The 27,912-nt window shown below is 43.8% G+C and overlaps 1 protein-coding gene across 2 annotated transcripts in view; it reads left to right on the top strand.

Annotated features, from left to right (window-relative positions):
* The window catches only part of LCORL (ligand dependent nuclear receptor corepressor like), a 125,018-nt gene extending 107,991 nt beyond the window's left edge, over window positions 1–17,027 (top strand). Inside the window, exons 7-9 of one of the 2 annotated variants that reach the window (XM_073574656.1) lie at window positions 3,735–7,702; window positions 11,611–11,739; window positions 15,983–17,027. In XM_073574656.1, the coding sequence (XP_073430757.1) occupies window positions 3,735–7,702; window positions 11,611–11,705 (4,063 nt within the window). In that variant the 3' untranslated portion in view covers window positions 11,706–11,739; window positions 15,983–17,027. The remainder of the gene's footprint in view (window positions 1–3,734; window positions 7,703–11,610; window positions 11,740–15,982) is intronic. The other variant, XM_073574657.1, reaches the window with a different exon arrangement.
* Window positions 17,028–27,912: the final 10,885 nt, after the last annotated feature.

Below are 27,912 nucleotides of genomic sequence, written 5' to 3'. Positions count from 1 at the left end.
TTTGTGACGTAGCAGCGATATTGCTAGCGATATCGCTATGTCTGATACTTACCTCCGACTGCTCCCCCGCTGGTTATCGCTGATCACGCGAGAACGTCCTGGACCGTTTCTCGTCGTCAGCTTCCTGCTGTGACAACGAACGACACCTGGATGCGGGCGGGAGGACGTCAGGATCGCCTCGTCTGACAGGTAAGTAGCGACCCCCCGACCCCTGCGATGTCGCTGGTGAGATCTGCCTGTGTGGCAGCTCACTAGCGACCACTTAGCGATGCACCAGCGATCCTGACCACGTCATCGCTGGTCTTGATCGCTGGTGCATCGCTAAGTGTGACAGTACCTTTAGCTGAGAAACCCTTCTCAACCTCTTCTCCTTTCACCTTAAAGCCAGCCAGAAGTGTCAGGTTAACTAGCCAAGGAATTTCCTGCATTGAAAATTGTGAACGTCCCTCTATTTGCTGTAATTCCCATATCTTCCACCATAATTTATACATTAATAGCATGGAAGCTTGTTTCAGAGAAGTTTTTTTGTTACTCTCCAGGGCTTCGTACAATGACCCATACTCTACCAACCCCTGCAGGAGACCCCTTAAAGGATTTTTTTTGCCAACTCCATCCCATTCCACTAAAGTACTAAGCCTGAATGGCCAAGAATTTTGCCCAAGGATTGGAAATCCCTAACCCATCCTAACTTTTTTCTTTTTGTAGTTTTTCCAGTTTAATACATTCCATCCACCCCTCCACAGCAAGGATCTGAAAATACCATTAGTAGCTTGAAAGAACCAGGATGGGATCCAGATTGCTGAATTAGGCTGGTTTCAAATTCGCGTTAAAACAACACTGCGCCCTGCGTCGTTAAGCCCCGCCCCGAGCCGGCTCCCTGCCCGCCCCATCCGGGATCACCGCCTACTTTCGCATTTGCACGCATGCGATCGGCGCACCCTATCTTTAGCATAGGGTGCGCAGATCATGCGCTGCCAGTGTGAAAGTAGCGTGCTGCGCACTTTTGACGGTGCGCCATGCGCGCCGAAATGCAACATGCTGCATTTCGGCGCGCACGGCGCACCGTCAAAAGTGCTAAAGATAGGGTGCGCGATCGCATGCGTGCAAATGCGAAAGTAGGCGGTGATCCTGGATGGGGCGGGCAGGGAGCCGGCTCGGGGCGGGGCTTAACGACGCAGGGCGCAGCGTTGTTTTAACGCGAATGTGAAACCAGCCTTAGCCATCCATATAATTTTAATTAGATTTGCTCTCCCTACAACTGATAAAGGAAGTTTAGACCATGTGTTGCTTTTCTGTACAAACCTAGTGAGAAGTGGTGATAAAAGTTAGTTCCCCCCACCTCTCATCATTTTAGCAGCTTTATTTTTTTCTCTGAAACCAATTGAGTTTCTTTGTATGTTTGGGATCATTGTCTTGCTGAAATCTCCACCCTCATTTAATTATCATCCCGGTAGACGGCAGCAGATTATTATCAAGAATGTCTCTGTGCATTTTTCCATTCATCCTTCCATCAATTAAATGAAATTTGCCAATGCTATATGCTGAAAAATGACCCCACACTATGATGTTTTCACACTCAAAATTCACTGTTGGTATGTCTTTTTTTAAGGGGGTGATATGTAGTGCCTTTTGGTCTCCAAAGATTGTCTTTATTACAAGACAAGACTATATTCTCCCAGTAAGACACAGGCTTGTCTAAATGTTATCGCGCAAACTTTAAAACGCGCTTTTTTCAGCAATGGAGTCTTTTGTGGTGAGCGTGCCTACAGACCATGGAGGTTGAGTACATTAATTATTGTTTTCTTTGAAACAATTGTACCTGCTGATTCCAGATCTTTCTATAGCTATCCACAGGAGGCCCTTAGCTCTTAGGCCCTTCTGAAAATTCTTTTGGTCGTGGCCAGTTAATGGTGAAATAATCTTTCCACTTCCAAATTATGGTCCCAACACAGCTCACTGGTACCCTCAGCAGTTTAGAAATCCTTCTGTAACCAATGCCATCAGTATGCTTTGCAACAATAAGGTTGCAAAGGTCTTGGGACAGCTCACTGGTTTTACCCATTATGAGATGTTTCTTGTGTGGCAACTTGGTAATGAGACGCCTATTTATAGGCCATCGGTTGAACCAGCTGATATTAATATTCACTAAGTGGCAGGATTGCTTTCTAATTGCTGATATTTCAGCTAGTGTCATAACTTTCCGTAACACTTTTGAACCTCTCCCTCCTAATGTGTTTAATACTTTTTCCCTGTGTCAGTTCTCATTATTACATACAACCTAACGTCTGGACATCTATGATGGTTTGGATGGGTTGTTACCGACATCTGGTGAGAATTTCATGTAAATAGCACCTTTAAATACATATTTACTTAGAAAATTGGTGACATAGTGAATACTTCATCCTCTATAGTGACTATATATATTTTATTCCCTTCACGTACTTGGGTTTTTTTTTTTCTCTTCTCAGCTATAACTTTATGGCCATGTGAAAGCTTGTTTTTTGCCGGACGAGTTGTACTTTTATACAATGCCATGCCAATGGTTGTTTCTCTCCCCATTCTCATGCCTGTGGGGCGACACCATATTTTTGGTGCACCTTTGACAGGATTTGAACAGCTCTGTAATTGTTAACGGTTATGAGATGTGTTTTGTACTGTTTTACGATCCATCTTTTCATTAAAAATATATCTTTTTTAATTACTACGTAGTCTTTGGTTGATATGCTTCGCGTTTCTATCTTCTAATATGAACCTTAAATTTGCAGGAAAAACAGCTAAGGCTACTTTCAGACTTGCGTTATAAGGCGCAGGGCCGCCACTAAGCTCTGCCTCCTGCCCGTGCCTCCTCCGGTCAGCTCCTCCTATGGGCGCATGACGCTGCATGCGACCGGCGTACCCTATATTTAGCGTTGGGTACGCTGGCCATGCGCTGGTATGATTTTTTGCCATGCCCATGCGCCCTTTTTGCGCTGGCAAAATCATACCAGCGCACGGCCAGCGTACCCAACGCTAAATATAGGGTACGCCGGTCGCATGCAGCGTCATGCGCCCATTGGAGGAGCTGACTGGAGGAGGTGCAGCCAGGGGTGGAGCTTAGCAGCCGCCCTGCGTTTCACCTCATAGCGCAAGTGTGAAAGTAGCCTAACCTGGCATGTTCTTCGATTGCTGCATTTCAGCAACATAAAATATATTAAAAAAGAAAAAAAAAACTCCTGGTTTATGCAACTGGTAAGCCTAGCCCCGAACTTTTGATAGTTTTTTTTTTTTTTTTTTTCCATTTCAGTGTTTAGACAATTATGTTTAGATTTTGGTATTTAACTTAAAGAATTCCAAGTTATCTTAGAAATTTCATTTAAAGTCTTTTGATATCTGCAACTGAATTAACCTTACCCAGATTATGACAAAGTTTTCTAGAAAAACAATGTGTATATAATATTGTAATCTTGCCCTAATCATATTTTTTGTTGACCCTTTATACCGAGGTAGTTACATCTTTCTGTAATTATGTCATGTTTTTCTTTTATTTTACACCCAGAGTATAGAGTCCAGCAGTTATTATAAAACTAATGGAATAAGTGAACTATAACTTTCTTTGTTAAATTTTAAAGTATTCATAACAGAAAATAAAGCATTAAGAATCTTCCGTCTGCTATTTTCCTTTAGTATATAGTCTTTCAATTTTATTGTATTACAGCTGATCAGAATTGTTTTTTTACTATTCCTTTTTTTTACAGTGTCTTGAAGGGTTACTTTTTAAGAAAGAAGAAAAAATCCACAGAGCTACATAAGGAAAACACAGCGTTATTTAAAGTCTTAGCATCATTGTGCTTATACCACCAACAGCAGTTAATTGGTATGCTGAAATTCTTAAAGAAAGAACAAGAATCCTGTTCACAAATGTGTCCTAGCAATGCACAAAGTAGGTCAAAGGAACAGGTATCCCAAAGTCCAGACACTTCACTGGTTGCTTATCACAAATGCACAAACTCCAAATCTACTAATAGCATCAAGATAAATAAAAAACTAGATCATTTGAATCTCCCGTGCCTTAGTGTTTGTCTAAAGGATTTACGATTCACATGGCCTAACTTGAATTTAGGGACTGTTAAACTGAACTTAAATAAAAAGGACAACGTTCATTTAAGTGATCAACTTTTGCACTGTATAAATACACGTTCAAAAAAGAAAACTTATGGCTGTTTTCGTTCCCACCATTCCACAAGGCAAAGATTACTTTTTTCTTCAGCTTTGTCAAAATTAAGACTACAGAGAGCTGTAACTGAATTGAAAGGATCCACGGTTAAAAATGGCTTACATGGTGGATATACACAGACAGGAAGGCAACTAGAAATGACAAGCAAATGTTGCCTAAAAAACTTTCATGCATCACAAGGCAAGACTATGGCTGTAATAAAAAATGTGATCGGCTGTGCCAATGAAAATCAAAACGGATTGAAACCAAATAGAAAGCATAGACGAAAAAGTGGTGTGTCGTCATCAACTAGCTGTGTCAATTTGGGAAAGTTGATAAAGCATTTTCTTAAATCTGAAGCAAATGGTTTTGCTGAGCTCCTTAACCAAAAAGAAAAAAGTTTGAAAAAAAATGGCAAATCGGGTTTGTGCAGAAACATTGACAACATGTCGATATTCAATAGCTCTTTATCTGACTGTCAGACAGTTGATTTTGCCAGGGAACTTAATAGTCTCGCAAATACTTTTCCTAGGGAAAAAAAATATTTTGTGAGGAATTCACCAGCTACCATAGATGATGGAATTGCAGTTTCTGTAGGGGTACATGCTCATGTTTTAGGTCTAAAAGATTGTGAAAGCACTGAAACAGAGAGTAATGTTCAGGAGAAGATAGCCGATCTACCTCACAATACACTGAAAATAACTTCTAAAAATGTGAACTGTAACAAGAAGTCTCAGTTTTGTTTACCTGCCAACTTAAAATGTTCTGCACCTCAAATGATTGTAGATGAAAAACCGAAGGCGAATAAGCGGCGTATCAGTCAAGATCGAGGTCTTGAAAGTACTATTTCACCTAAACGATACACCGGAAATATTCTAGGAATATGTAAATTGTGTGATGTGTCTCATGGACTGTCTTCTTGCCAAAACCAAAATTTATTTTGCAAATGTACAATCCAAAAAAACTCAGGAATTCTAAAGAATCTTAAAGCTGAAGGGGTGACGTTAAAAAATACTACTGAACAAATAAAAAATGCTCATTTAAAAGTAGTGGTAGAGCGTCTAGCTGATTCCAAACTTTTAGCTACTAGTACAATAAACTGTAAAGGTGTATGTAAATTAAAAAACACAAACCTTTGCAATAGAGAAATTGAAGCCAATGTATTAAATGTGTCACAGAAAAGGCCAAACCTGGAACAAAGCACTAAAGGCCCAACAAATCATCTCATTTCAACAGTGGTAGCAAAAGCCAACTATGCAGGTGTTGAAACTCTCAAGTCCGTAACTAAAGTATCAACACCAACCACATCATCAAATAGTTCATACTTTAGCCCAATAAAGCTAATGTTTGTCTCTAAAGTTGAAAACAAAGATGGAGTGAAATATACGTTAAGCTCTGAATATCCTCCGTTGAATAAACCAGGAGATGCCAAACTTTCTACTTGTGTGATAAAAACATGTGATAACAGAAAGAAAAAGGCACCTCCAAGTTCACCTGAAAATAAAGCCAGTGCACAAATCGGTCTTACAAAACTTTTATTTTCCACTGATCAAAGTCATTGTGAAAGGAAAACCTCAAGCCGAAAAGCCTCTGCCTCTCAGATTGAAAGCCAACACAAAAGATGTTCACGGAAGATAAGTACTAAACAAAGTGACTTTTCCTGCTTTGCTAATCAAATGGCAAAAAGCAAAATCCGCTGTTCTAAATTAGGGAAGTCAAGGATTGCTGAAACTTATGTTGTTCAAAATAAAGGGTCAGACACCCAGTTGAGAATTAAAAAAGTGAAACGAATTCTACGATCATCTGAAAGAATTCTACAAAAGCGTGAATCTAAAGCTCTGAGTCTTCAAAGAATTTCTGAACGTCTTAAACAGCGAAGGTTTTCTAATGTCTCAGGTATGTGTAGAACCAATAGCTCCACGTCACATCAAGGAGGGAAAACCCTTGTGTTACCTTTTCAGGAAGCCTTTACAAAATACACTGAAAGAGAAAGTGACCCAGCAAAAAAGAACCAAGACCAAAAGACAGTCACGAAACAAAAATGGGGCTCTTTATTGATTAGAAAACTGAGATGTTCAAATTATGAAACCAGATCTAGAAAGCCTCAGTCATCGTCTTTTAGTTCTCTTCCATCCCCTACATTTTCTGTTAGGAGTGCCTTATGTCATGAATCAAAAAAATTATATCTTGACAAATGTAGAATTTACAGAAGAAAATTAAGAGGTCATAAGCAACAATGTAAAATGCCTTTAGTAGATACAACCTGCACCAGCAACAAAGAGGAAAATTGCACTGAGAATATTAGTTTACAGCCCAGTACTGTTCTTAAGTGGTGGTCTGCATCCACTTCTAAAGAGTGTTTGTTAAAAGATTTAGACACTAAATATGAACGAGTAGCAAATACATGGCTCGGCAAGAACAATAGGGAAAACTATAACGAAGTGCAATCCTTTTCAACCTTGAAAGTTTGCAACTCTGAGAAGAGGTCACCTGTTCAGATGCTGTTTCAGAAAAAATGTGATCTAGGTGACCTTGCTGCCTGGTTTATGCAAACAACAGAAACTCAATCTCTTTCAATCGGGAGAAAAGCTATTGCTCAAAGCCCTCTTCAGAAAATTAACAGGAAGGGACGTATAACAAAGGAAAATGAATCCATCATTAATTCATTGCATACTAAAAAACACTTTAAAAATTGCGGATTGCCTACTCAATCAGAAACATTACCAAAGCTCCTCAATCACTCAAAGATCAGTAAAGGAAACAGGAAAGCTGTCCAGAATGTTAATTTAAATAACATGACACATCAGAATAATGAGGTCTGTGTAAAATTTCCATGCCATGAGAAACCTGTAAATGTGCCCAAAGCCTACGGAGGAAATGCTTCTTCCAGTATCCGGTTATCTGCCCAAGAGATTGCCCAATCAGTCAACATTGAGGGAAGAAGTGGAAATTGTCAAGGAGCTGCAATTATAGCCAATTCAATAATGGATATTGGTTCTTTGGGCTTTGCTAAAAAAGAAAACCTGTTGGTGAAAAATAAGTGCAAATCCAAGCCAAAAGTTTTAAACATGCACTCTAGCAGTAAGCAAAACATTCAAGATTGTAAAGTTTATCTAACAAAACTTGACGTTGAAACGAAAATGTCTTGCGCCTATAGACAGTCCCCCTCTGGAAATACTCTAGCAGGAAACAAATCCAACTTAAAACTAGGATGGAGATTGGAAAGAGGTTTCACCCGAAAGTATTGCCTACGAAAGAACAAGTCTGTTGCTAGATCTTCACATACTTTGAGTAGAATGGAAAACTCTACCAGTAAAAAATGCAAGTTTGGAATGTGCCTACGGAAATCCAAAGGACCAGGGGCATCTTATAAATCCAAATCATTAATACTTGAAAGACCGAAACGGCTGTCTAAAATGACTTTATTTGTAGAGACCAGGGCAATGAGATCTAAACCACCCATTCCGAATATTGGAAAGATACCAAGTGACTGCCAAAAGTTTCTTTTAGGTAAGATCAATGACGTATTGTAATTTACTGTCCTGTAAAAGTAATCTATTGTAGCCATTCCATCTACTTATAATTCTTAATTTTAAAGGGTAACCATTATTTTAATTTTAACTTTAAAAATCAATAATACACGTGAAAATAATAAACTTTATAACACGTTATTGGAGAAATTCTTCTTTTTCTCCTCCAGGATTGATCATTAATTCTCAAAATGTCTACTGATAAGAAATCACGGTAGACAGGAAGAGAGGCGTTCTTCCTCTAGCTCCTCCCTCTTCCACTTTGCTTAGACTCTTATCAGTACCAACTGTCATCTCACATCCCAGTAATTTTGAAATCTGTCTTCACTGAATATGTATTTTACCCGTGAATTGAGAATTTATTTTTTTTAGAAAGATCAGTCGTGGTGGAGGATGAATCAGATTTCTCTTATAAAATATATTACAAAGTTTCTTCATTTCATGAGTATTATTGACTTATGAACTGAAAATTAAAAAATGACTGTTACTCTTACAATATTAATGAATATTTGCTTTTGCAATATGCTATCACTGACATTTTATAAAAGCCCCTAATTTTAGGCAAGGAGTCGTTATAAATTATTATGTTGAAAGGAATGCAGTCTATATTATTCGGAAACAGTTATCCAAAAGGTACAGAACTTCAAAACCAACCTTGGACCATTTCAAGAAACAAATGATTAAGGTTTTGCGATGACCTTTACGCTTAGCAGATTTGAATATGAGAATAGGTCTCAAGTATGCTGTGTATGCAAGACAAACCAAGAATGGTTCTGAACTAGCTGTGGATAAGTATAAGGAGTGTTGTGCAAAAGTATTCAAAGCCTTTTTGCTCTCTGTAGGAAACGACTGATTGAAATGGTGAATTTGAATTATTAAATGTTATGGTAATCTTAATAAATTTTTATTAACTGCTTCAGGACAACAATTTACAGCCTTCAGGATAAACTTTTTTTTTCCATCATTATGGCATTCTAAGAGCCATTATTATTTTTTAATTTCTCAATCAATGTAATATATAAGGGATAGTTTTTGTGATAAGTTATATGTTTATTATTAAAAAAAAAATTTTTGAGCAAAGGAAACTTTGATTGGCTAAACAAAGTGCTTACTTAGCTTTTTGGTAAACCTACAACATTAGCTTTAATAAACTTATACATCTATATGTTTAGGAATGATTGGATGCATTTCAAGTCATTTTTCCGAAAGTTCTCAGGTTCTCCCCGTGAACTCGATCAATTTTCGATTTGCGAGGATTGCAAAAAAATATAAATGCCCAGTGCCAGGTCATACATTGCTGAAGATTACAGCAGCCAGAAAGCGGGCTACGTGACATCAGGCGCGACTATGTGGGCTTTTCCATAATGCCTTACAGCTATTACATTGCATGGTCTAGCGCAGCCAACCGGGTTTGACTAGCACAGCCGCTATAATAGATGAGGTCCAGCCAAGTAGCATACTTATAGGATATCCCAGGATAGGTATAGGAGGTTACCGCACACAGCTTGTTAGAGGGATTGGAAAAAGGCATAATTTTGTTTTTGTGGTGCACTATTGCAGCGCCGAAGCACCTTGCACCGATGGGTTGCCATGACAGCCAGGGGTCTGCTTAATACCCCCGTGCCTGTCATTGCAATACTCCTGTGAAAGCCAGCGTTTAGCTGACATTCATAGGAGATCATGATTTTCACTATACATTGCAGTGCTGACGATCACAGCTTCATGTCCCCTAAGGGGACCATTAAACACAGTAACAAGAAAAAAAAAGTTTCTAATAATATGAAGACACAAGTTCCCCTTTTGCCCCATTAAGAAAATTAAAATATAGACATCTTGGTATCACTGCATCTGTAAAAGTCTGATCTATCAAACTATAAAATAAATTAATCCGATCAGTAAACTATGTAATGAGAGAAAAGATTGTACTGCCATTATTTTTTTTTTTTTATTATAATAAGCAAAAGACTGACCGTAACTTCCAAGCAGAAATCTGGTGTGTACAAGTGCTTACTAAGAGTAGCCATCTCTATGCTTAACTAACAAAGTAGCACTCTGTAGCGCTATAGCATGAAAACGTGAAATATATGAAATTTGAATTGCATTACTGCTCTAGAAAATAGGAAAAAATGGAGATACTTAGCACATAATTTGGCCAATTCATGCATGCCCAGCAGCCAATGACTAGGCGATCTCCTGTTGCTGGGAACCTATCTAATGTGAATCCTCTCCTTATGTATAATCATTATTTGTACGTGCATCCTCCTGAATAATTATAAAGTTCTGCGGAATGTGTTGGCGTTATGTAAATAAAATGATTAATTGTGAACGTTCCTCTTTAAAGGGAATCTGTCCCCCCTTTTTTTTGAGATATCATATAATGTTATTCAATTGTGTGTCACATAAGGATTCTCTTGTACTTTTGCTTTTCCCTGACCCCGCACCTTTCATGCATAAATACCTTTTTTATATCTGTTAAGATGTATGTAAAATGCCGTGGTCCGGTCCGATGAGCGGGGCTTATTCGCCTGCTCCCCCCCACCTGTCTTGCTCTACGCGTTTCTTCTTCCTGCGTTCACATATTGTTTCAGCGCTTGCACATTGCAAAGGCCTCCGGCGCTTGCACAGTATGCTTTGCCAAACTGTGGGCAAAGCATATAATCGTTACTGCGAACGCGCCAGTATTTTTCCCTGCGTCTGTGACCCGGAAGTCTTGATATGCATATGAAAACTTCCGGGTCATAGACGCAGGGAAATATACCGGCGCATGCGCAGTAACGATTGTATGCTTTGCCCACACTTTGGCAAAGCATACTGCGCAAGCGCCGGAGGCCTTTGCAATGCACAAGCGCTGAAACAATACGTGAACACAGAAAGAAGAAATGCGTAGAGCAAGACGGGGAGGGGGGAGCAGGTGAATAAGCCCCGCTCATCGGACCGGACCACTGCAATTTTACATACATCTGAACCAATATAAAAAAGGTATTTATGCATGAAAGGTGCGGGGTCAGGGGGAAGCAAAAGTACTAAGAGAATCCTTATGTGACACACAATTGAATGATGAAACAAAATAGGAGAGAGGATAGGGGTGCTCCTGGTGTGATACCCGGTGGTCAAATAGAGTAGGTTGGGAACAAAGTACACTAACCTGCCGTGGTTATGCTACCGGCATAACCACGTTTGCAGAGCCTGTGGTGCTTATCATGCACCATTCGTCATCCTGGCTTCCAGGTTCCAAGGTTAGCCAGTCACAAGGGGCGTCACGTGATGCTGATGTCACCACAGGTCCTCCGTCTTTCAGGTCTTGCAGGATGGTTGGAAGCCTGCTGGGTCCGTGCTGCACCAAGCCGCTCACCCAGAAGGGTGTAAAATACAAGGAAAGAGAAGTACGGCTGATTAGGGCACTCAGACCAAGACAGACACTTGTTTTGGATGGAAAATAAACATCTTTACTTGGTCATTATGTCCTCACAAACCTTTTCGGCGGTGAATCCGCCTTCATCAGGTTTACCTCACCAAGTAAAGAAGTTTCTTTTCCATCCAAAACAAGTCTGTCTTGGTCTGAGCGCCCTAATCAGCCGTACTTCTCTTCCCTTACACAATTGAATGATATATGATATCTCAAAAAAGGGGTGACAGATTCCCTTTAACATGACTTACTATAAAGCATTGCTTCTAGGAGAGACTGTCGTGTCATACAGAGTCACTATATTTCTGATCTGAAATACAATTATAAATTATAACACATTTGGGAATTGATATCAAAGTCTCCCACATATAGCACCCCATACTAGTAATGTACTGCTATTTTATCTATCTGTTGGAGCTGTGTAGTAATTATAGAACATGGGAGTTTTATAACTTGTGCTGTGTTCTCCCCGCGATTTTCAGGTTCTGTTAAGCCCGCTGGAATCCCAGCGATTAGAGGGCTTTCAAGTAGAGGTGACACTTACTCTCTGACCCCATTTCGTATCCCCCTTCAGTAATGGGGAACGTTTATACATAATGACTGCTATTATGGTAAGAAAATGTATTTTATATTTCTAAGTTTTGTATTGTGACAAGCCGTCAGATATTTCAAAGTTAGGTTTGCATGCATACGTAGCACATTCCTAGGGGCTGTTTAAAAAGACCCACTTGTTTTGGATGAATGCTACACAGCCTTTCGATATGCTATGTGCTAAAGAGATTATTGTAACAACTCTCAGCTTGGCTGCTTGATGTTAAAGGGTTTGTCCACTACTTTTATGTGGATGAGCTATTCTTAGAATACGTTATTAATGTCAAGATTGGTGGAGGTGCGCCGCCCAGCTCTCTCACCAGTCGGCAGTTGTCATCTCCAGAAGGGCCCGAATACATGGAGTGGAACACCACAGCTATTGTACACAGTTTAGTGGCTGCTACTGCAGAATGGCTCCTATTCTCCTCAATAGGAGCTGCTCTACAGTACCTGGCAGTGGCCACCAAACTGTATGACGCTCTCATGTTCCGCTCCGTACACCGTTTACATCTGGCCGTTGCTGGCGGTGATAATCACTTATAAGTGGGAATGTTTGTGCAGGTCTGACACCCAATCTGGTAACTTATGGATAGATCATCAGTATAAAACTTGTGGACATTTGTAATATAGTAATCAAACAGGTAGGTGGCACATCTAATGAATTGGAGTTAGTTTGAGAAGGATGCTATCTCCTCTGGGGCTAAGCACTGAGCTTCTGTAGACCAATAGTAGACAGAGTGAAGAAGCTGCGCATCTAAAGGCAGTCAGAGATGCTTCACATAGGATTTATTGTCCGTATTTCATATCCATTGGTTGCACTGTGGTAAGTAGAGTATTACATTAATGTTTCGGGTGAAGACCCTTCATCAGACGTATAGGCGATGTTCACTGCATACAGGTCAAGGGGATCCAGGGTACAGAGTGGGATTCCCCCAAACAGGGCCAACCGCAGGCCTTCATGCAGCTGGATCCTGGTTGTCTGTTTGGAGAATCTCACCCCACACCGTAGATTCCCTGACCAAAATGCAGTGAATATAGCCTATACGTCTGATGAAGGGTCTTAACCCTAAACATTAACATAATACTCTACTTACCACAGTGTAACTGAGGGATATGAAATACTGACAAATCCTGTTTGAAACATCCAGAAGTGCCTTTATGTGTGCAGTTCCTTAAACACCTGTAATGTCTCTTTGGGGCTCATACCCATGGCACTGCTGTATACGGATACACACAGAGGTATAATAGGAGTCGAAGAATTGTATATGCAATGTATTAAAAATCCATAGTAGGTGGATACATAAGGTCTAGCGCAAAACTATTCTGCACTCGGCAAATGTTTTTTGTGTAATTCCTAGTTATGGACAAGCGGACTCACCACTGCTCGATACTTGATCAAGCATTTTGGTGCCCTATCAAGTGTTACATGGTGCTCGGGTCCCTCATTTTCATCTGAGTTACTCAGCACTGAAGCTGGGAATATTCTCTTTGTGTCTGTCAATCCCGGTCTCGCTGTCTGTCAATCCCGGTCTCGCTGTCTGTCAATCCCGGTCTCGCTGTCTGTCAATCCCGGTCTCGCTGTCTGTCAATCCCGGTCTCGCTGTCTGTCAATCCCGGTCTCGCTGTCTGTCAATCCCGGTCTCGCTGTCTGTCAATCCCGGTCTCGCTGTCTGTCAATCCCGGTCTCGCTGTCTGTCAATCCCGGTCTCGCTGTCTGTCAATCCCGGTCTCGCTGTCTGTCAATCCCGGTCTCGCTGTCTGTCAATCCCGGTCTCGCTGTCTGTCAATCCCGGTCTCGCTGTCTGTCAATCCCGGTCTCGCTGTCTGTCAATCCCGGTCTCGCTGTCTGTCAATCCCGGTCTCGCTGTCTGTCAATCCCGGTCTCGCTGTCTCTCTCCCGGTCTCGCTGTCTCTCTCCCGGTCTCGCTGTCTCTCTCCCGGTCTCGCTGTCTCTCTCCCGGTCTCGCTGTCTCTCTCCCGGTCTCGCTGTCTCTCTCCCGGTCTCGCTGTCTCTCTCCCGGTCTCGCTGTCTCTCTCCCGGTCTCGCTGTCTCTCTCCCGGTCTCGCTGTCTCTCTCCCGGTCTCGCTGTCTCTCTCCCGGTCTCGCTGTCTCTCTCCCGGTCTCGCTGTCTCTCTCCCGGTCTCGCTGTCTCTCTCCCGGTCTCGCTGTCTCTCTCCCGGTCTCGCTGTCTCTCTCCCGGTCTCGCTGTCTCTCTCCCGGTCTCGCTGTCTCTCTCCCGGTCTCGCTGTCTCTCTCCCGGTCTCGCTGTCTCTCTCCCGGTCTCGCTGTCTCTCTCCCGGTCTCGCTGTCTCTCTCCCATTCCGCGACTGCTTCATTTCCCGCCAGTCGAGTACAGGGCTCCCAGAAAAAATGCTTGGCTGCTTCATTGACATACATTATGCTCAGTGCTCGTTTCGAGTACTGAGCACCTGAGCTGTCTACTGCTCACTCATCACTAGTAATTACATTATACTATTGTACTTTCCGTATCAATTGCTCATAGATCTTTGCTTACAGTTATTTAATAGGAACTGTTATTGCGTTACTTAAACCCTGTCCATGTGATGGACAACCGCAGCGCTAAAACTGTACTCCTAAGGCCAGTGTCCATCACATGACGACCAGACAGATTTCATTATTTAGTTTACACTTAAACGTGGTAACTTCTATAGTTGGATATCGTGATTACAGTATGAAAATCACCACTTATACCAATATTTCCATATACACACCTACCATCAAATAATAGTGGCAGATATGGTTGGACTAATTTTTGGAAATCAAAAGGCCAATTTGTCAGCAGAGTATTTAAAAAGGAATCTGTCAGCTGTTTTTTGCTATGTAATCTGAGAGCAGCATGATGTAAGGGCAGAGAGCCTGATTCCAGAGATGTGTCACTTACTGGGCTGCTTGGTGCAGTTTTGATTAAAATCCCTGTTTTCTTTGCTTTAGATGTAGCAGTGGTCAGAATTCTGAGCTGTGTAACTCCCCCCACACCCCTGATTGGCAGTTTCCTGTGTATTGTCAGCAAGCTGCCAATCAGTGGTAGGGGTGGGGTTACATTGATTAGCTGGACTACATAGCACTAGACACTTAGTTCGGCAGTGACAATCTCCTGCTGATAAAACACTGATTGTATTGAAACTACAGCAAGTTGCTGAACAAGTGACACATCCCTGGAATCGGTGTCTCTCCCCCACATTATTCTGCTCTCATATTAAATAGCAAAAACCTGGTGAAAGGTTAATTTTAATAGTGCAGCTATGGGCTACCGGACTGTAATGCCCAGTGATCATACATGTGTAAGCCTTTTATCTTGAAATTGGTTAAGGACTTCCAATTTATAACGAAGCAAAATTAAATGTCATTTACAAACATGATGAGGAAACAGTCAGCAAGCTGAAATTCACAACACAGACGCTGAGTAGCGCCACATAGATAATGGCATAAATACCTTGTGGCAGAGTATAGCTGAATCATCTTTTTTCCTTTTTAATGTTTTGTGCCTCATTTCGGGATTTGTCAGCAGAGCTTTAAAAAAAAAAAAAAAAAAAATGCGCCTTGGATTTATTGATGACACCATTATAGATTATTGGATATCGTATAATTAAATCCCTTTTGCCTTCCCCTGTCTGTCCTGTCTTCCCTTGTATTTGAAGTTTATTGAATGTATGTTAAATTGTTAGTTTACACTCCCTTGCATGGGAGTTCATAACTTGGATTTGGTTTAATAAGTTTCTAAATAAAAAAATTTTTATTGAAACTAAAAATAAATGGCTTCACATTTAAAGAGTAACAATTGTTTTCATTTTTATTCCATAAATCAATCTTACACCTGAAAATAAGCAGCTTGTCAAATATTTTTTACTTGGCAGAAATCTGTCTGATTTTCCCATTAGTGAAATAGTCATACGATTTTACGGAGGAGCATTTTTCTGCCAGTTCTCTTGCAATATTAACAGTTCTCCATAAAGTCTTATGAGCACCAACTGTCATCTCCTTTCCTATTAATGGGGAAATCTATCTTCACTAAAGACAGATTTTACCCAGGAATTCAGAATTTTGAGAAGAATGATCAGTCCAGGAGGAGAGAGCAGATTTCTCTGATAAGATGTATTACAAAGTTGCTTATTGTCAATTGTACTATTGATTTATGAAATAAAAATGAAAACGATGGTTACCCTTTAGCATTAGCAGGTCTGCTATGAGTTCTTTGTGTCCATTTATCTTCTTCATTCTTCCATTTCATTTTTTTTGTCTAGTTTCAGAAAACGTTGAGACTGCAGAAAACGTTCCATCTGCCAGCTTGTATCGAGTGTCATAATATATGACCGACCACACTGCCCTCCTCGTCAGCAGTGGTCCATGCGCAATCATTAGTGCATGGGAGAACGAAAACCAATGTGCCTTCTTAATTCATTCAGTCCATTATGGTGCTCTGAAGAAACTTCAGCCGTTGGATGGTGCCGCACAATTCACATTGCACTATTATTGTATATAGTATTTTAGGTTGTTTTTCATAATCAGATTCTGCGTTTCTACATGTATACAACTGTGATTTTTAAAGGGGTTGTGCACTACTAGGACAATCCCTTGTTAAACTAAATGTACAGCCTCAATGAAATAATAAAGCTTATACCCACCTCCTGTGTCGGCTCCGTTCCCACGGTGTCTGCACTCGCTCTCCCCAGCGCTGTGATGCGGTGCTGTGACACGTGACGCCGGCGCCCAATCAGAGCTGGAACATCACTGAACATAAAGAGGAAGTCAGGGATCAGGTGATCTCGGACTTCCTCTTTATGTTCAGTTAGTCCTAAGGTGGAGACGGTGATGTTCCAGCCCTGATTTGGCGCCGGGCATCACAGCTCCGGGGAGAGCGAGTGCAGACATCGCTGGATCGGAGCTGGCACGGGAGTTGTGTAAAATAATAGCCTATGTCGGGGCCGAACATTTAGGTTAAGGGTTGTCCTAGTAATGTACAACTCCTTTAAGGCCTTAGTTGGGGGTAAGGTAAAAGGTGATGGGATTGAGCCATGTACTGGCAGTTTGGACAGAATCTTTTTTTTTTTATGTTGTACGTTACAGATAAACTGTTAATTTGATGCATTAAAAAGTTCATGATAACAGTTGCTTTGTAGGGCTCCTTTTTGTAAGACCCAATTCTTCTGAAAGATTCTTCTCTGCCCAAGAAAGCATAATTCTGTAGTAATTAGTTGCTGCAGGTAGCTTTATATCATTGTGATATTGCATACTGGACAGCAGTTGAATTCTTGTGCAACTTTATAAAATAAACTTCGTTATGCCTACCGCCTCTTGTATTTTGTGTACATTTTCTAACTACAGGTCACATGCACAGACTTAAAGGGGTATTCCCATCACCAAGATCCTATCCCAATATGTAGTAGGTGTAATGATATTAGCAAATACATCCAATTAGAAATGTAGTATAGTTCTTATAATAATCTTTATTTTTATATAGCGCTAACATACTCCGTAGCGCTTTACAGTTTGCACACATTATCATCACTGTCCCCGATAGGGAATTTAGATCGTGAGCCCCATCAGTATGTCTTTGTAATGTGGGAGGAAACCCACGCAAACACGGGGAGAACATACAAACTCCTTGCAGATGTTGTCCTTGGTGGGATTTCTTACAATTAGCGGTGACATTTACCCAATGTTCAGGGCACATCAGTAGCTTAGTTGTTAGGCGTCATAACCATGGATCCCTAACTATCACTGTATGAGTGGTCGTAAAAATGGATAACTAAGCTACTGCAATGCCCTACATATGGGGTAAACGACCTAGCTTATCAGAAGAACGATAGAACATTTATAATTGGAGCTATTTGCTAATACTATTACACCTACTACATATTGGATAGGACCTTGGAGATGGCAATACCCCTTTAAGGTCCATTTAGATGGCTTTCAGCCTGTTATCATGGGCCCAATGACTGTATAAAAGATCACCACCGGTTTACTGGCCTGTTTACACAGACCAATAAATACTGATAGGAACATTACCATGGTTAATACAATACAGTAGTTTTGTAGCCATACAGCATAATGTTATCAGCAATACATTACCTGTTTACATGGGTGATGTGCTGCCAATAATTTATTTTTATGCTGATATACAGTGCCTTGCAAAAGTATTCGGCCCCCTGGAACTTTTCAACCTTTTCCCACATATCATGCTTCAAACATAAAGATATCAAATGTAAATTTTTGGTGAAGAATCAACAAGTGGGACACAATTGTGAAGTTGATCAAAATGTATTGGTTATTTTAAATTTTTGGGAAATTCAAAAACTGAAAAGTGGGGCGTGCAATATTATTCGGCCCCTTTATTTTCAGTGCAGCAATCTCACTCCAGAAGTTCATTGTGGATCTCTGAATGATTCAATGTTGTCCTAAATGACTTATGATGCTAAATATAATCCACCTGTGTGTAATCAAGTCTCCGTATAAATGCACCTGCTCTGTGATAGTCTCAGGGTTCTGTTTGATGCACAGAGAGCATCATGAAGACCAAGGAACACAACAGGCAGGTCCGTGATTCTGTTGTGGAGAAGTTTAAAGTCGGATTTGGATACAAAATGATTTCCAAAACTTTAAACATCCCAAGGAGCACTGTGCAAGCGATCATTTGAAATTGAAGGAGTATCATACTACTGCAAGTCTACCAAGACCCGGCCGTCCCTTTAAACTTTCATCTCAAACAAGGAGAAGACTGATCAGAGATGCAGCCAAGAGGCCCATGATCACTCTGGATGAACTGCAGAGATCTACAGCTGAGGTGGGACAGTCTGTCCATAGGACAACAATCAGTCGTACACTGCACAAATTGGCCTTTATGGAAGAGTGGCAAGAAGAAAGCCATTTCTCAAAGATATCCATAAAAAGTGTTTAAAGTTTGCAAAAAGCCACCTGGGAGAGACACCAAACGTGGAAGAAGGTGCTCTGGTCAGATGAAACCAAAATTGAACTTTTTGGCAACAATGCCAAGCGATATGTTTGGTGTAAAGGCAATACAGCTCATCACCCTGAACACACCATCCTCACTGTCAAACATGGTGGTGGCAGCATCATGGTTTGGGCCTGCTTTTCTTCAGTAGGGACAGGGAAGATGGTTAAAATTGATGTGAAGATGGATGGAGCCAAATTCAGGACCACTCTTGAAGAAAACGTGTTGGAGTCTGCAAAAGACCTGAGACTGGTACGGAGATTTGTCTTCCAACAAGAAAATGATCCCAAACAAAGCAGAATCTACAATGGAATGGTTCACAAATAAACGTATCCAGGTGTTAGAATGGCCAAGTCAAAGTCCAGAACTGAATCCAATCGAGAATCTGTGGAAAGAGCTGAAAACTGCTGTTCACAAGCGATCTCCATCAAACCTCACTGAGCTTGAGCTGTTTGCCAAGGAAGAATGGGCAAGAATTTCAGTCTCTCGATGTACAAAACCGATAGAGACATACCCCAAGCGACTTGCAGCTGTAATGACAGCAAAAGGTGGCACAATGAAGTATTAAGTTAAAGGGGCCAAATAATATTCCACTCCCCACTTTTCAATTTTTGAATTTCCACAAAAATTTAAAATAACCAGTAAATTTCATTCAACTTCACAATTGTGTCCCACTTGTTGATTCTTCACCAAAAATTTACATTTGGTATCTTTGTTTGAAGCCTCACATGTGGGAAAAGGTTGAAAAGTTCCAGGGGGCAGAATACTTTCACAAGGCACTGTAAATGATCCAATCAACTGCCGAATGATTGTTTTGTTGATTGCTGTCATGTTTACACAATCCAATAATCGGGAACAAGTGTTCTTAAGCTTATTCTTAAGTCGATAACTAATCTAAATGGACTTCAAGTACTTTTACAGAATCAAAATTGAGGAAATACACTGAGAGACCCCTTGTAATATAGGGTTTCAGATGCACTGATGGCAAACCCGTAAATAAAATAAAGCACCCAACAATGCCATCTCCATATACAAACACTCTTATTATGGGTAGTTTTAAATATGGCACTCTGATCTATTACAACACAAATGACGTTTTCTAAAAAGTCCCTCTGTATGCACTCTGCATCCTTGTCTGAGGGAGTAGTGTGCATAAAAACAAATTTTTTACTCTGCACGCATCTATGTGGGAGTAGTGTGCCTAACCAATTTTTTTTTTTTTTTTACTCTGCACCTGTCTGTGGGAGTAGTTTGCATAAAAAAAAAAACACAAAAAAATATGAGAGCATCAAATAATCGACATAGCGGTGCTGATGTAGCTGTTGCAAGGAGAGGAAGTGGTTGTTCTGTGCAGCTATGTGCCCAAATCACACATCTTCGGGTGCACGCAGGCGAGAGGACGTTCTGTGTCATTTTGTAAGGCCGAGTACTTGTTTGAGCCTGTGTTAGATTGGATGGCTGAGTGCGTCTAGTTCCTACACATGATCTTCAACCCCGTCCCCTGCTGAAAGCGCAGGGTTGCCACCTGAGGATCATGATCATCTGACGTCCACCTCACTCCCTTGCAAATCAGCCAAGCAGTCGGAGTCTAAAGTCATGCAGCATTTATCTTCTGCTCTCTGATGAATCCCCTGGCTGGGGTTCTGTAGCCTGTCAACCTGGCCTAGAAGTGGAAGACACTGAGTGCACTGATGCTCAACCACTTGTTAGGTTTGAGGATGAGTACGTGGGAGAGCTAGTGTGCACGGTAAGTGGACCACCACATCCCATCTCGGAGAATGATGAAACACAGTTTCAAACTGCAGCATCTTCCTTCAGTGTGCAGACCAGCAAGAAGGACAGGGGTGTGGTGTGTGTGGAAGATGATACGGGGGATGATGAGGTCCTAGACTCCACATGGAGCGAAAGCCATCCTAGTGACATGCAGTTTGGAGGAAGAGGCGGTGATCACAGTGGCTTGGAAGCAAAAGCTCAGTGGGTGGCCCCTAGTCAGTACATCGGCTGCTACTATCCACCTCGCTGCTGAAATGAGCACTCTAAAGACAGCTCAAAAGAGCTCCCTGGCTTGGCATTTAGTCAAGCGACAATCGATGGGTGGTTTATGTGCGGTGCCGTCAGAGCCTGAAGCAAGGCATACATTTTCTGAACCTGAGCACCACCTGCTTGATGAGGCATATGAAATCCAAGCACAAGATCTGAGCCGCCTCCTGCTGCAGTCTCTAAGTTTTTGACCCACTCACAATCAACAGGGCCACCTGCCTCCCAGCTAAGAGAAGATGTGACAGCACCAATACCACAAGTGTCACTGAGCATCTCCCATCTGTTCCATGGAAGTGTTCAGCTCCCCATCCCCCAAACCTTCGAGATAACAAGAAAATACCCACCCACCTACTCATTAGCCATGGTCCTGAACTACAGTATTTCCAAATTCCTGGCCTTTGAAATGCTGTCATTATAACTGGTGGAGACGGACAGTTTTAGAAAACTGATGGCAGTGGAAGTACATTGTCCCAGCCACCACTACTTTTTCAGGCATGCCATCTCTGCCCTGCACACACATGTTGCTGTCCAAATCAGGTATGCACTGCGTAACGCCATCAGTGGTAAGGTCCACATAACCACCGATACGTGGACCAGTAAACACAGCTAGTAGGGATGAGTGAGCACTAAAATGCACGGACGCTCATTACTTGAACTGAGCAATTCCCAATGCTTCGATGCTCATTTCGAGTAATGAGTATAATGGGAGTCCATGGGAAATCCGAGCATTTTTATGGCAGACCCTACAAGGACGTCTGAGGGGCAGTGAAAATGTTGAGATGGATGGAAAAACAGGATTTTGGTTGCTTATCGTAAAATCTGTTTCCCAGAGTCTTCATTGGAGGACACAGGAATCGTGGGTGTGTGCTGCTGCCACTAGGTTGACACTAAGCCATGAAAAAAATGTTAACTCCACCTCCGCAGTATACAACCCTCCGACTGGCTGTAGGACAATCAGTGAAAAAGCAGTAGGAGACATTGTCATGTAAGCCAATCATATAATCATTATAAGTAACAATCGTGGGAGGGCGCCGTGTCCCCCAATGAAGACTCTGAGAAACAGATTTTACAGTAAGCAAACAAAATCCTGTTTTCTTTTTCATCACATTGGGGGACACAGAAACCGCGGGACGTCCAAAAGCAGTCCCTGGGGAGGGAGAAGACAGAAACTTCGTTCAGGTCGGAGAACTCACCACTGCCAACTGCAAAATTCTTCTGTCTAGGCTGGCGTCCACTGAAGCACAGGTATGGACCTTATAGAACCCTGAAAAGGTATGAACAGACGACCAGGTAGCTGCCTTGCACAATTGCATGGCTGATGTCCTATGGTGTACCGCCAAGGAGGTGCCCACTGCCCTGGTTGAGTTAGCCCTGACCCCAGCAGGAGACACCCTGTTTTTCACCTGGTCGGCTTCCAGAATTGCCATTCTGATCCAGCGGGCGATTGTCGCCTTAGAGGCCAGCAGGCCTCTTCTCACACCATTAGGAATGACAAAGAGCAAGTCTGACTTCCTGAAAGGAGCAGTCCTAGCCAGGTAGACCCTTTTTGCCCTGACCAGGTCCAGTTTATTCAAAGAACGCTCCAGAGGATGAGTTGGGGTGGGACAAAGTGACGGAAGGATTATATCCTCGTTCAGGTGGAAGGCAGATACCACCTTGGGAAGGAAGGGGGAGGCCACAAAACAACCTTGTCTTGGTGCATAATCAAAAATGGAGGGCGACAGGATAGGGCCGTCAATTCTGAAACCCGCCTAATAGAGGTGATGGATACAAGAAATACCACCTTCCAGGACACAAAGGACATGGCAGCTTCCCAGAGAGACTCAAAGGGTGAATGTCAAAGCGTCCAAGACCAGGTTAAGATCCCATGGAGCCACTGGGGATCTGTAAGGAGGAGCTGTATGTGCCACCCCTTGAATAAAGGTCTTAACCTGCAGCCGAGAGGCCAAATTCCTATGGAAAAGAATAGAGAGAGCAGATACTTGGCCTTTCAAGGAACTTAGGGCAAGACCGGCATCTAATCCTGCCTGGAGGAAGGCTAGGACAGATGGTAGGGAACAGGGTATAGGTGTGATGTGATTAGACTCACACCAGCCAAAAATAAGCCTTCTAGGCTCGATAATAGACCCTGGAAGAAGATGGCTTCCTAGCCTGGATCATTGCATTAATGAATCGGTCCAAAAGTCCCACTGCTCTCAGTATTGTGGTTTCAATGGCCAAGCCGTCAAAATGAGCAACCGAGAATTTGGGTGGTAAAACAGCCCCTGAGCCAGGAGATCTGGTCTGTCGGGGGGAGTTCCCAGGGGGTGCTTATGAGAAGATTGATAATTTCTGCGAACCAGGCCCTCCTGAGCCAGTACGGGGCAATCAATATGACCGGTACCCCTTCCGCCTTGATCCTCTTTAGCAACCTGAGTAGGAGAGGAAGGGGGGAAACAGGTAAGGGTGTCTGAACTGTGACCAGGGAATAACCAGCACGTCGACCCCTATTACCAGAGGATCGCCGCACCTGGAGACAAACTGTTGGACCCTTCTGCTCTGTCGAGACGCCAGAAGGTCCACATCCGGAGTCCGCCATGGCAGGCAGATTTGATGGAAACACGTCCTGATGTAAGGACTATTCTCCTGCTGCGAGCCCCTCCTGACTGAGGAAGTCGGTGGCTGTGTTGTCTGTGCTGGGGATGTAAACCGTCGATATTGCTGGAATCGCGGCTTCCGCCCAACTTAAGATTCTGGATACCTCGGCCGATGCCCGGGGACTCCTGGTTCCCCCCGGTGATTGATGTATACCACTGCTGTGGCACTGTCCGTCTGAATCCAGACTGGCTGATCCTTGAGGCATCCTTCCCAATGTAGGAGTGCTAGAAAGACTGCCCTCAGCTCTAGAATGTTGATCGACAGTGAGGATTCTTGCCTTGACCATTGCCCCTGGACCGTCAGGTGATGGAATACCGCACCCCAGCCCAGGAGACTGGCATCCGTAGTTATCACCTGACAGTGGACAGGGGGAAAGGACCATTCCAGATGAACAAGGGAGAGTTCTGCCACCACTTGAGGGACTGCCTGGCCTGACTGGAAGGGAGGAAAGGGCGATCCAGTGAAGAGATGGACCTGTTCCACAGAAGGAGGATGTCTCTCTGAAGTATCCTGTAACGGAACAGGGCAAAGGGTATCGCCTCTGAGGCTGCCAGCATCCTCCCCAGGACCCTCATGGCAGTGCGAAAAGAGTCGGGATTCTATCAGAGAGCGAATTCCCTGCCGGAGAGTAATCCACTTCCTTTTCGGGAAGAAAGACCCTCGAGCGGCGGGTGTCGATCAGCATCCCTAAGAACTCTAGCCGTTGTGCTGGTGTAAGGCGGGATTTTTCCCTGTTGATGAGCCAACCAAACCGGGAAAGCATGTATAGAACCACAGATAGGTTTTCCTGAGCCTGATCGAAGGAGAGTGCTTTGATGAGAATATGGTCGAGATATGGGGCTAATACTATGCATCTGAACCTTAATATAGCTACCATTGCTGTCATAATCTTCGTAAAAATTCTGGGGGCTGTTGCCAGTCCAAATGGTAGGGCCGCAAACTGGAAATGCTGCTGCTGGACAGCTAGGCGCAAAAATCTTTGATGTCCCTGAAAAATGGGGACATGCAGGTAGGCGTCTCGAATGTCTATGGAGCATAGGAATTCCTGATCCTCCATAGAGGCAATCACTGACCGGATCGACTCCATCCTGAAGCGGCGAAGGCGGACCCATTTGTTTAACCTCTTGAGGTCTAGTATGGGACGAACTGGGCCATCCTTTTTAGCTATTGCAAACAAGTTTAAGTAAAAGCCTGTAAAACACTCCTGCTCAGGAACGGGGATGATTACTCATGCGCTGAGGAGAGAGTCGATTGCCACAAACAAACTTGGGGCCATGGCAGCGTCTCTTGGTGGTTGGCATAGAAATATACAGTCTCGTGGAAGCATATTGAAGTCTATCTTGCATCCTGTGGATACCACCTCCCCTACCCAGGTATCCCCTACTGAACTTCACCACACATCTATGAAGAAGAGAAGGTGGCCTCCTAGTCTGGGAGAGGGACTGGGAAAGAAGCTGGAATCCCTGCAGGCGTCAGGCTGAAGAGGATCTGCCTGGCCCCTACCTGGTAGCTCTGCTGTGGGAACTGCGATGGCGCCATGAAGGGGAGGTCCAAAAGGACACCTTCTTGTCTTTAGGTGCCTTCGACCTCTGTGGGCCCTGACCATAAGCGTCTGCCGCTGGGGCACGACGAAAGGATTGGGCCTTTCGTTTGAAAGCATATTGACGAGACCTGGCCTGAGGGAGAATGGAGCTTGTGCCCTCATTAATGATTTGATCTAACATTGGACCAAAAAGTCTGGAACACTGAAAAGACAGATTGGTCAGGGATCTCTTTGAGGACAAATCAGCCTGCCAGGCCTTTAGCCAGACTGTCTGCCAGATGCTACCATGTTGCTGGATGCTTGGGCTGCGCAAGACACTGTCTAAGGCTGCTGATACCCTATATTTCCCAGCCTGAGAGATTTGGTCTGCGAACTCCACTAGTTCTGCTGGTGAGCCCCCGGCCAATATGCCCTGTCTAAGCTGTTTGGCCCATTCTGTAACAGACTTAGCTACCCGAACTGAGGCGCAGGCCGGACACAATATAGCGGCTGCTGCCTCAAAGGCGGATCTTGCCAGGGATTCTACCCTCCTATCATTGGGATCCTTCAGGGCTGCCCCACTGCGAGTGGAAGGACTGTTTTGGTAGAGAGTCTGGACACTGGTGGATCCACCGAAGGGGAGGAGGTCCAGTTGCAATGACCTCTGGATATAAGATCCCAAAATGGCTTCCGCTTAAATGAGAAAGCCTGATCATCAGGCTTCAATGTGGCATCTTTAATGTTAAAGATCTCATTGACAGCAGCAAAGAGGTCCTGGACCATATCCTTGATGCCCTGGGACTGATCTGGCCTGTACTCAGAACCCTCCTCCGAGCGCATCACTGATAATGCCTCCCCTGATTCTGGTGTGGAGGACCGGGAGGAGGCAGACGGCCAGAGAAACTCTGGCAGTGAGATGGAGTAAGAAGGGGACCTGGGTTGGTGGTCCTGTCTAAACCTTTTAAGGCCTCTAGAAGGTCCAAAAAAGGACTCCTTCTATGCGCCTGTGTCCACTGGAGTCTGAAGTGGCGATCTGTCAAGTACCGTTACCAAGGTCTGTGATACCTTGGTGAGGTCAGCCACGGATTTAGATAAGGAAGAGTCCCGTCCTGGACATTCACTGTCTCTCGTGGCAACGGATGACCCCTGTGTGGCAGGCAAGGAGGCTTCATCAAGCTCCTGAGATAATTCGGGAGCTTTGGCAGGAAAGGCGGGGGGCTGCACCTGCTCTCTAGCGTAGGTAATACAGTGGGTCTGCTGCACTCTGAGTAGAGTGGGGAGGACTGAACCGAAGGAAGACAGTTATTGCATGAGGTACATACAAAAATATTTAACGATGGTAGCTGAAGAGGATGAGCGTGACTGCTCTCCTCTGGGCATACTGATAGGCCCTTCTTGCCAGTCGGGGGTAAAGAGCGGAGTGAGAGAGCAACAACTGTAGTGCAGTACTCACATACTCACGTCCTGTGTCCCCACCGCAGCTGCCACCCGAAGGCAGAGGAGAGAGGGAGGTGAACAGCCTTGCCGTTGCCTAGAAGCTTATGAAAACCCTGCCCGGAACCGGTGGGCGAGGCCCAGCCCCGGACTTCCTGGAGCACTAAGATGGCGCCGGTCCTGGAAGAGGACACCGGAGGGCTGGGCCTACCCCAGAAGTCGGGATCTAACATCGGGCTCTGGAGTGATGGGAGACGAAGGTCAGGACCAGGTACGATCGCCTGAACACGAATCCGTGTTAGGGTCCTTCCAATGGGATCTATGAAGATACGAGGTGGCAGTACACGCCGTACCCATAATCCCGGTGTGGGAATACAGATGTAGATCTACTCTGTATCCTTCCATGGTTACCTGAAAAGGAACGACACACATTGAGGTAGGCATGGGTCTTGTAAGAGACCCCTGTCCACCTCCTATCTGACACTAAGCAAAACTGATTGTCCTACAGCCGGTCGGAGGGGTGTATAATGCGGAGGCAAAGTAAACATTTTTTTCATGGCATAGTGTCAACCTCCTAGTGGCAGCAGCACACACCCACGGTTTCTATTATTATTATATTATATTATTATTATTATAGTATTCGATCCCACGCATTGAAAATTTCATCCGATCCCTCTCACCCGGGACACTCCTCATTCCAACTACTCCCTTCAGGACGTCGCTTCAGAGTCCCCAAATGCAGCACCAACCGCCATATGAACAGCTTCTATCCACTCTCTGTTCAACAATTAAATCGTCATGTGTAGACTATATACTGTATCTGTCTTGTTAGATGTTAGGCTGGTTTCACATTCGCGCTTTTTCAGCGCGCGCACGGCCGGGGGTAGCTCCGCCCCCGATCCGGCTCTCTGCCCGGCGTGCCCGCCCCTTCCTTGTAGCGCCGCCTCCTAGCGCACAGCGGCGCCTGCGATCGGCGCACCCTATCTTTAGCATAGGGTGCGCAGATCGTGCGCAGGCCGTGCGCTAGTTGCGCTTTGACCTGCGCTGCGCACTTTTGACGGTGCGCCGTGCGCGCCAAAATCAAACTTTTCGGATTTTGGCGCGCACGGCGCACCGTCAAAAGTGCGCAGCGCAGGTCAAAGCGCAACTAGCGCACGGCCTGCGCACGATCTGCGCACCCTATGCTAAAGATAGGGTGCGCCGATCGCAGGCGCCGCTGTGCGCTAGGAGGCGGCGCTACAAGGAAGGGGCGGGCACGCCGGGCAGAGAGCCGGCTCGGGGGCGGAGCTACCCCTGGCCGTGCGTGCGCTTAAAAAGCGCGAATGTGAAACCAGCCTTACTTGTTGTATCTGTTGTTATATATTATGTTGCCTCTTTGCCACAAAGAATTCCTTGTATATATGTAATATGTACTTGGCGATAATAAATTTGATTGATTGATTGGGTTTCTGTGTCCCCCGATGAGACGAAAGAGAATAGTGCTGGATGGAAGGTGAACAGCATGTGGTAGACTTCTGGAAGCATCTGTCACCTAGAGCACTGCTGAGAACAATGGTGTCACACTTTTATTCCACTTTAAGGACTGACAA

The sequence above is a fragment of the Dendrobates tinctorius genome, unplaced genomic scaffold, assembly GCF_039654945.1.
Source record: "Dendrobates tinctorius isolate UK_male_01 unplaced genomic scaffold, ASM3965494v1 ptg000039l, whole genome shotgun sequence".
Classification (NCBI taxonomy): domain Eukaryota; kingdom Metazoa; phylum Chordata; class Amphibia; order Anura; family Dendrobatidae; genus Dendrobates; species Dendrobates tinctorius.
Note: the sequence above shows the minus strand (reverse complement) of the source record. Positions and strands in the feature narration are given on the sequence as shown.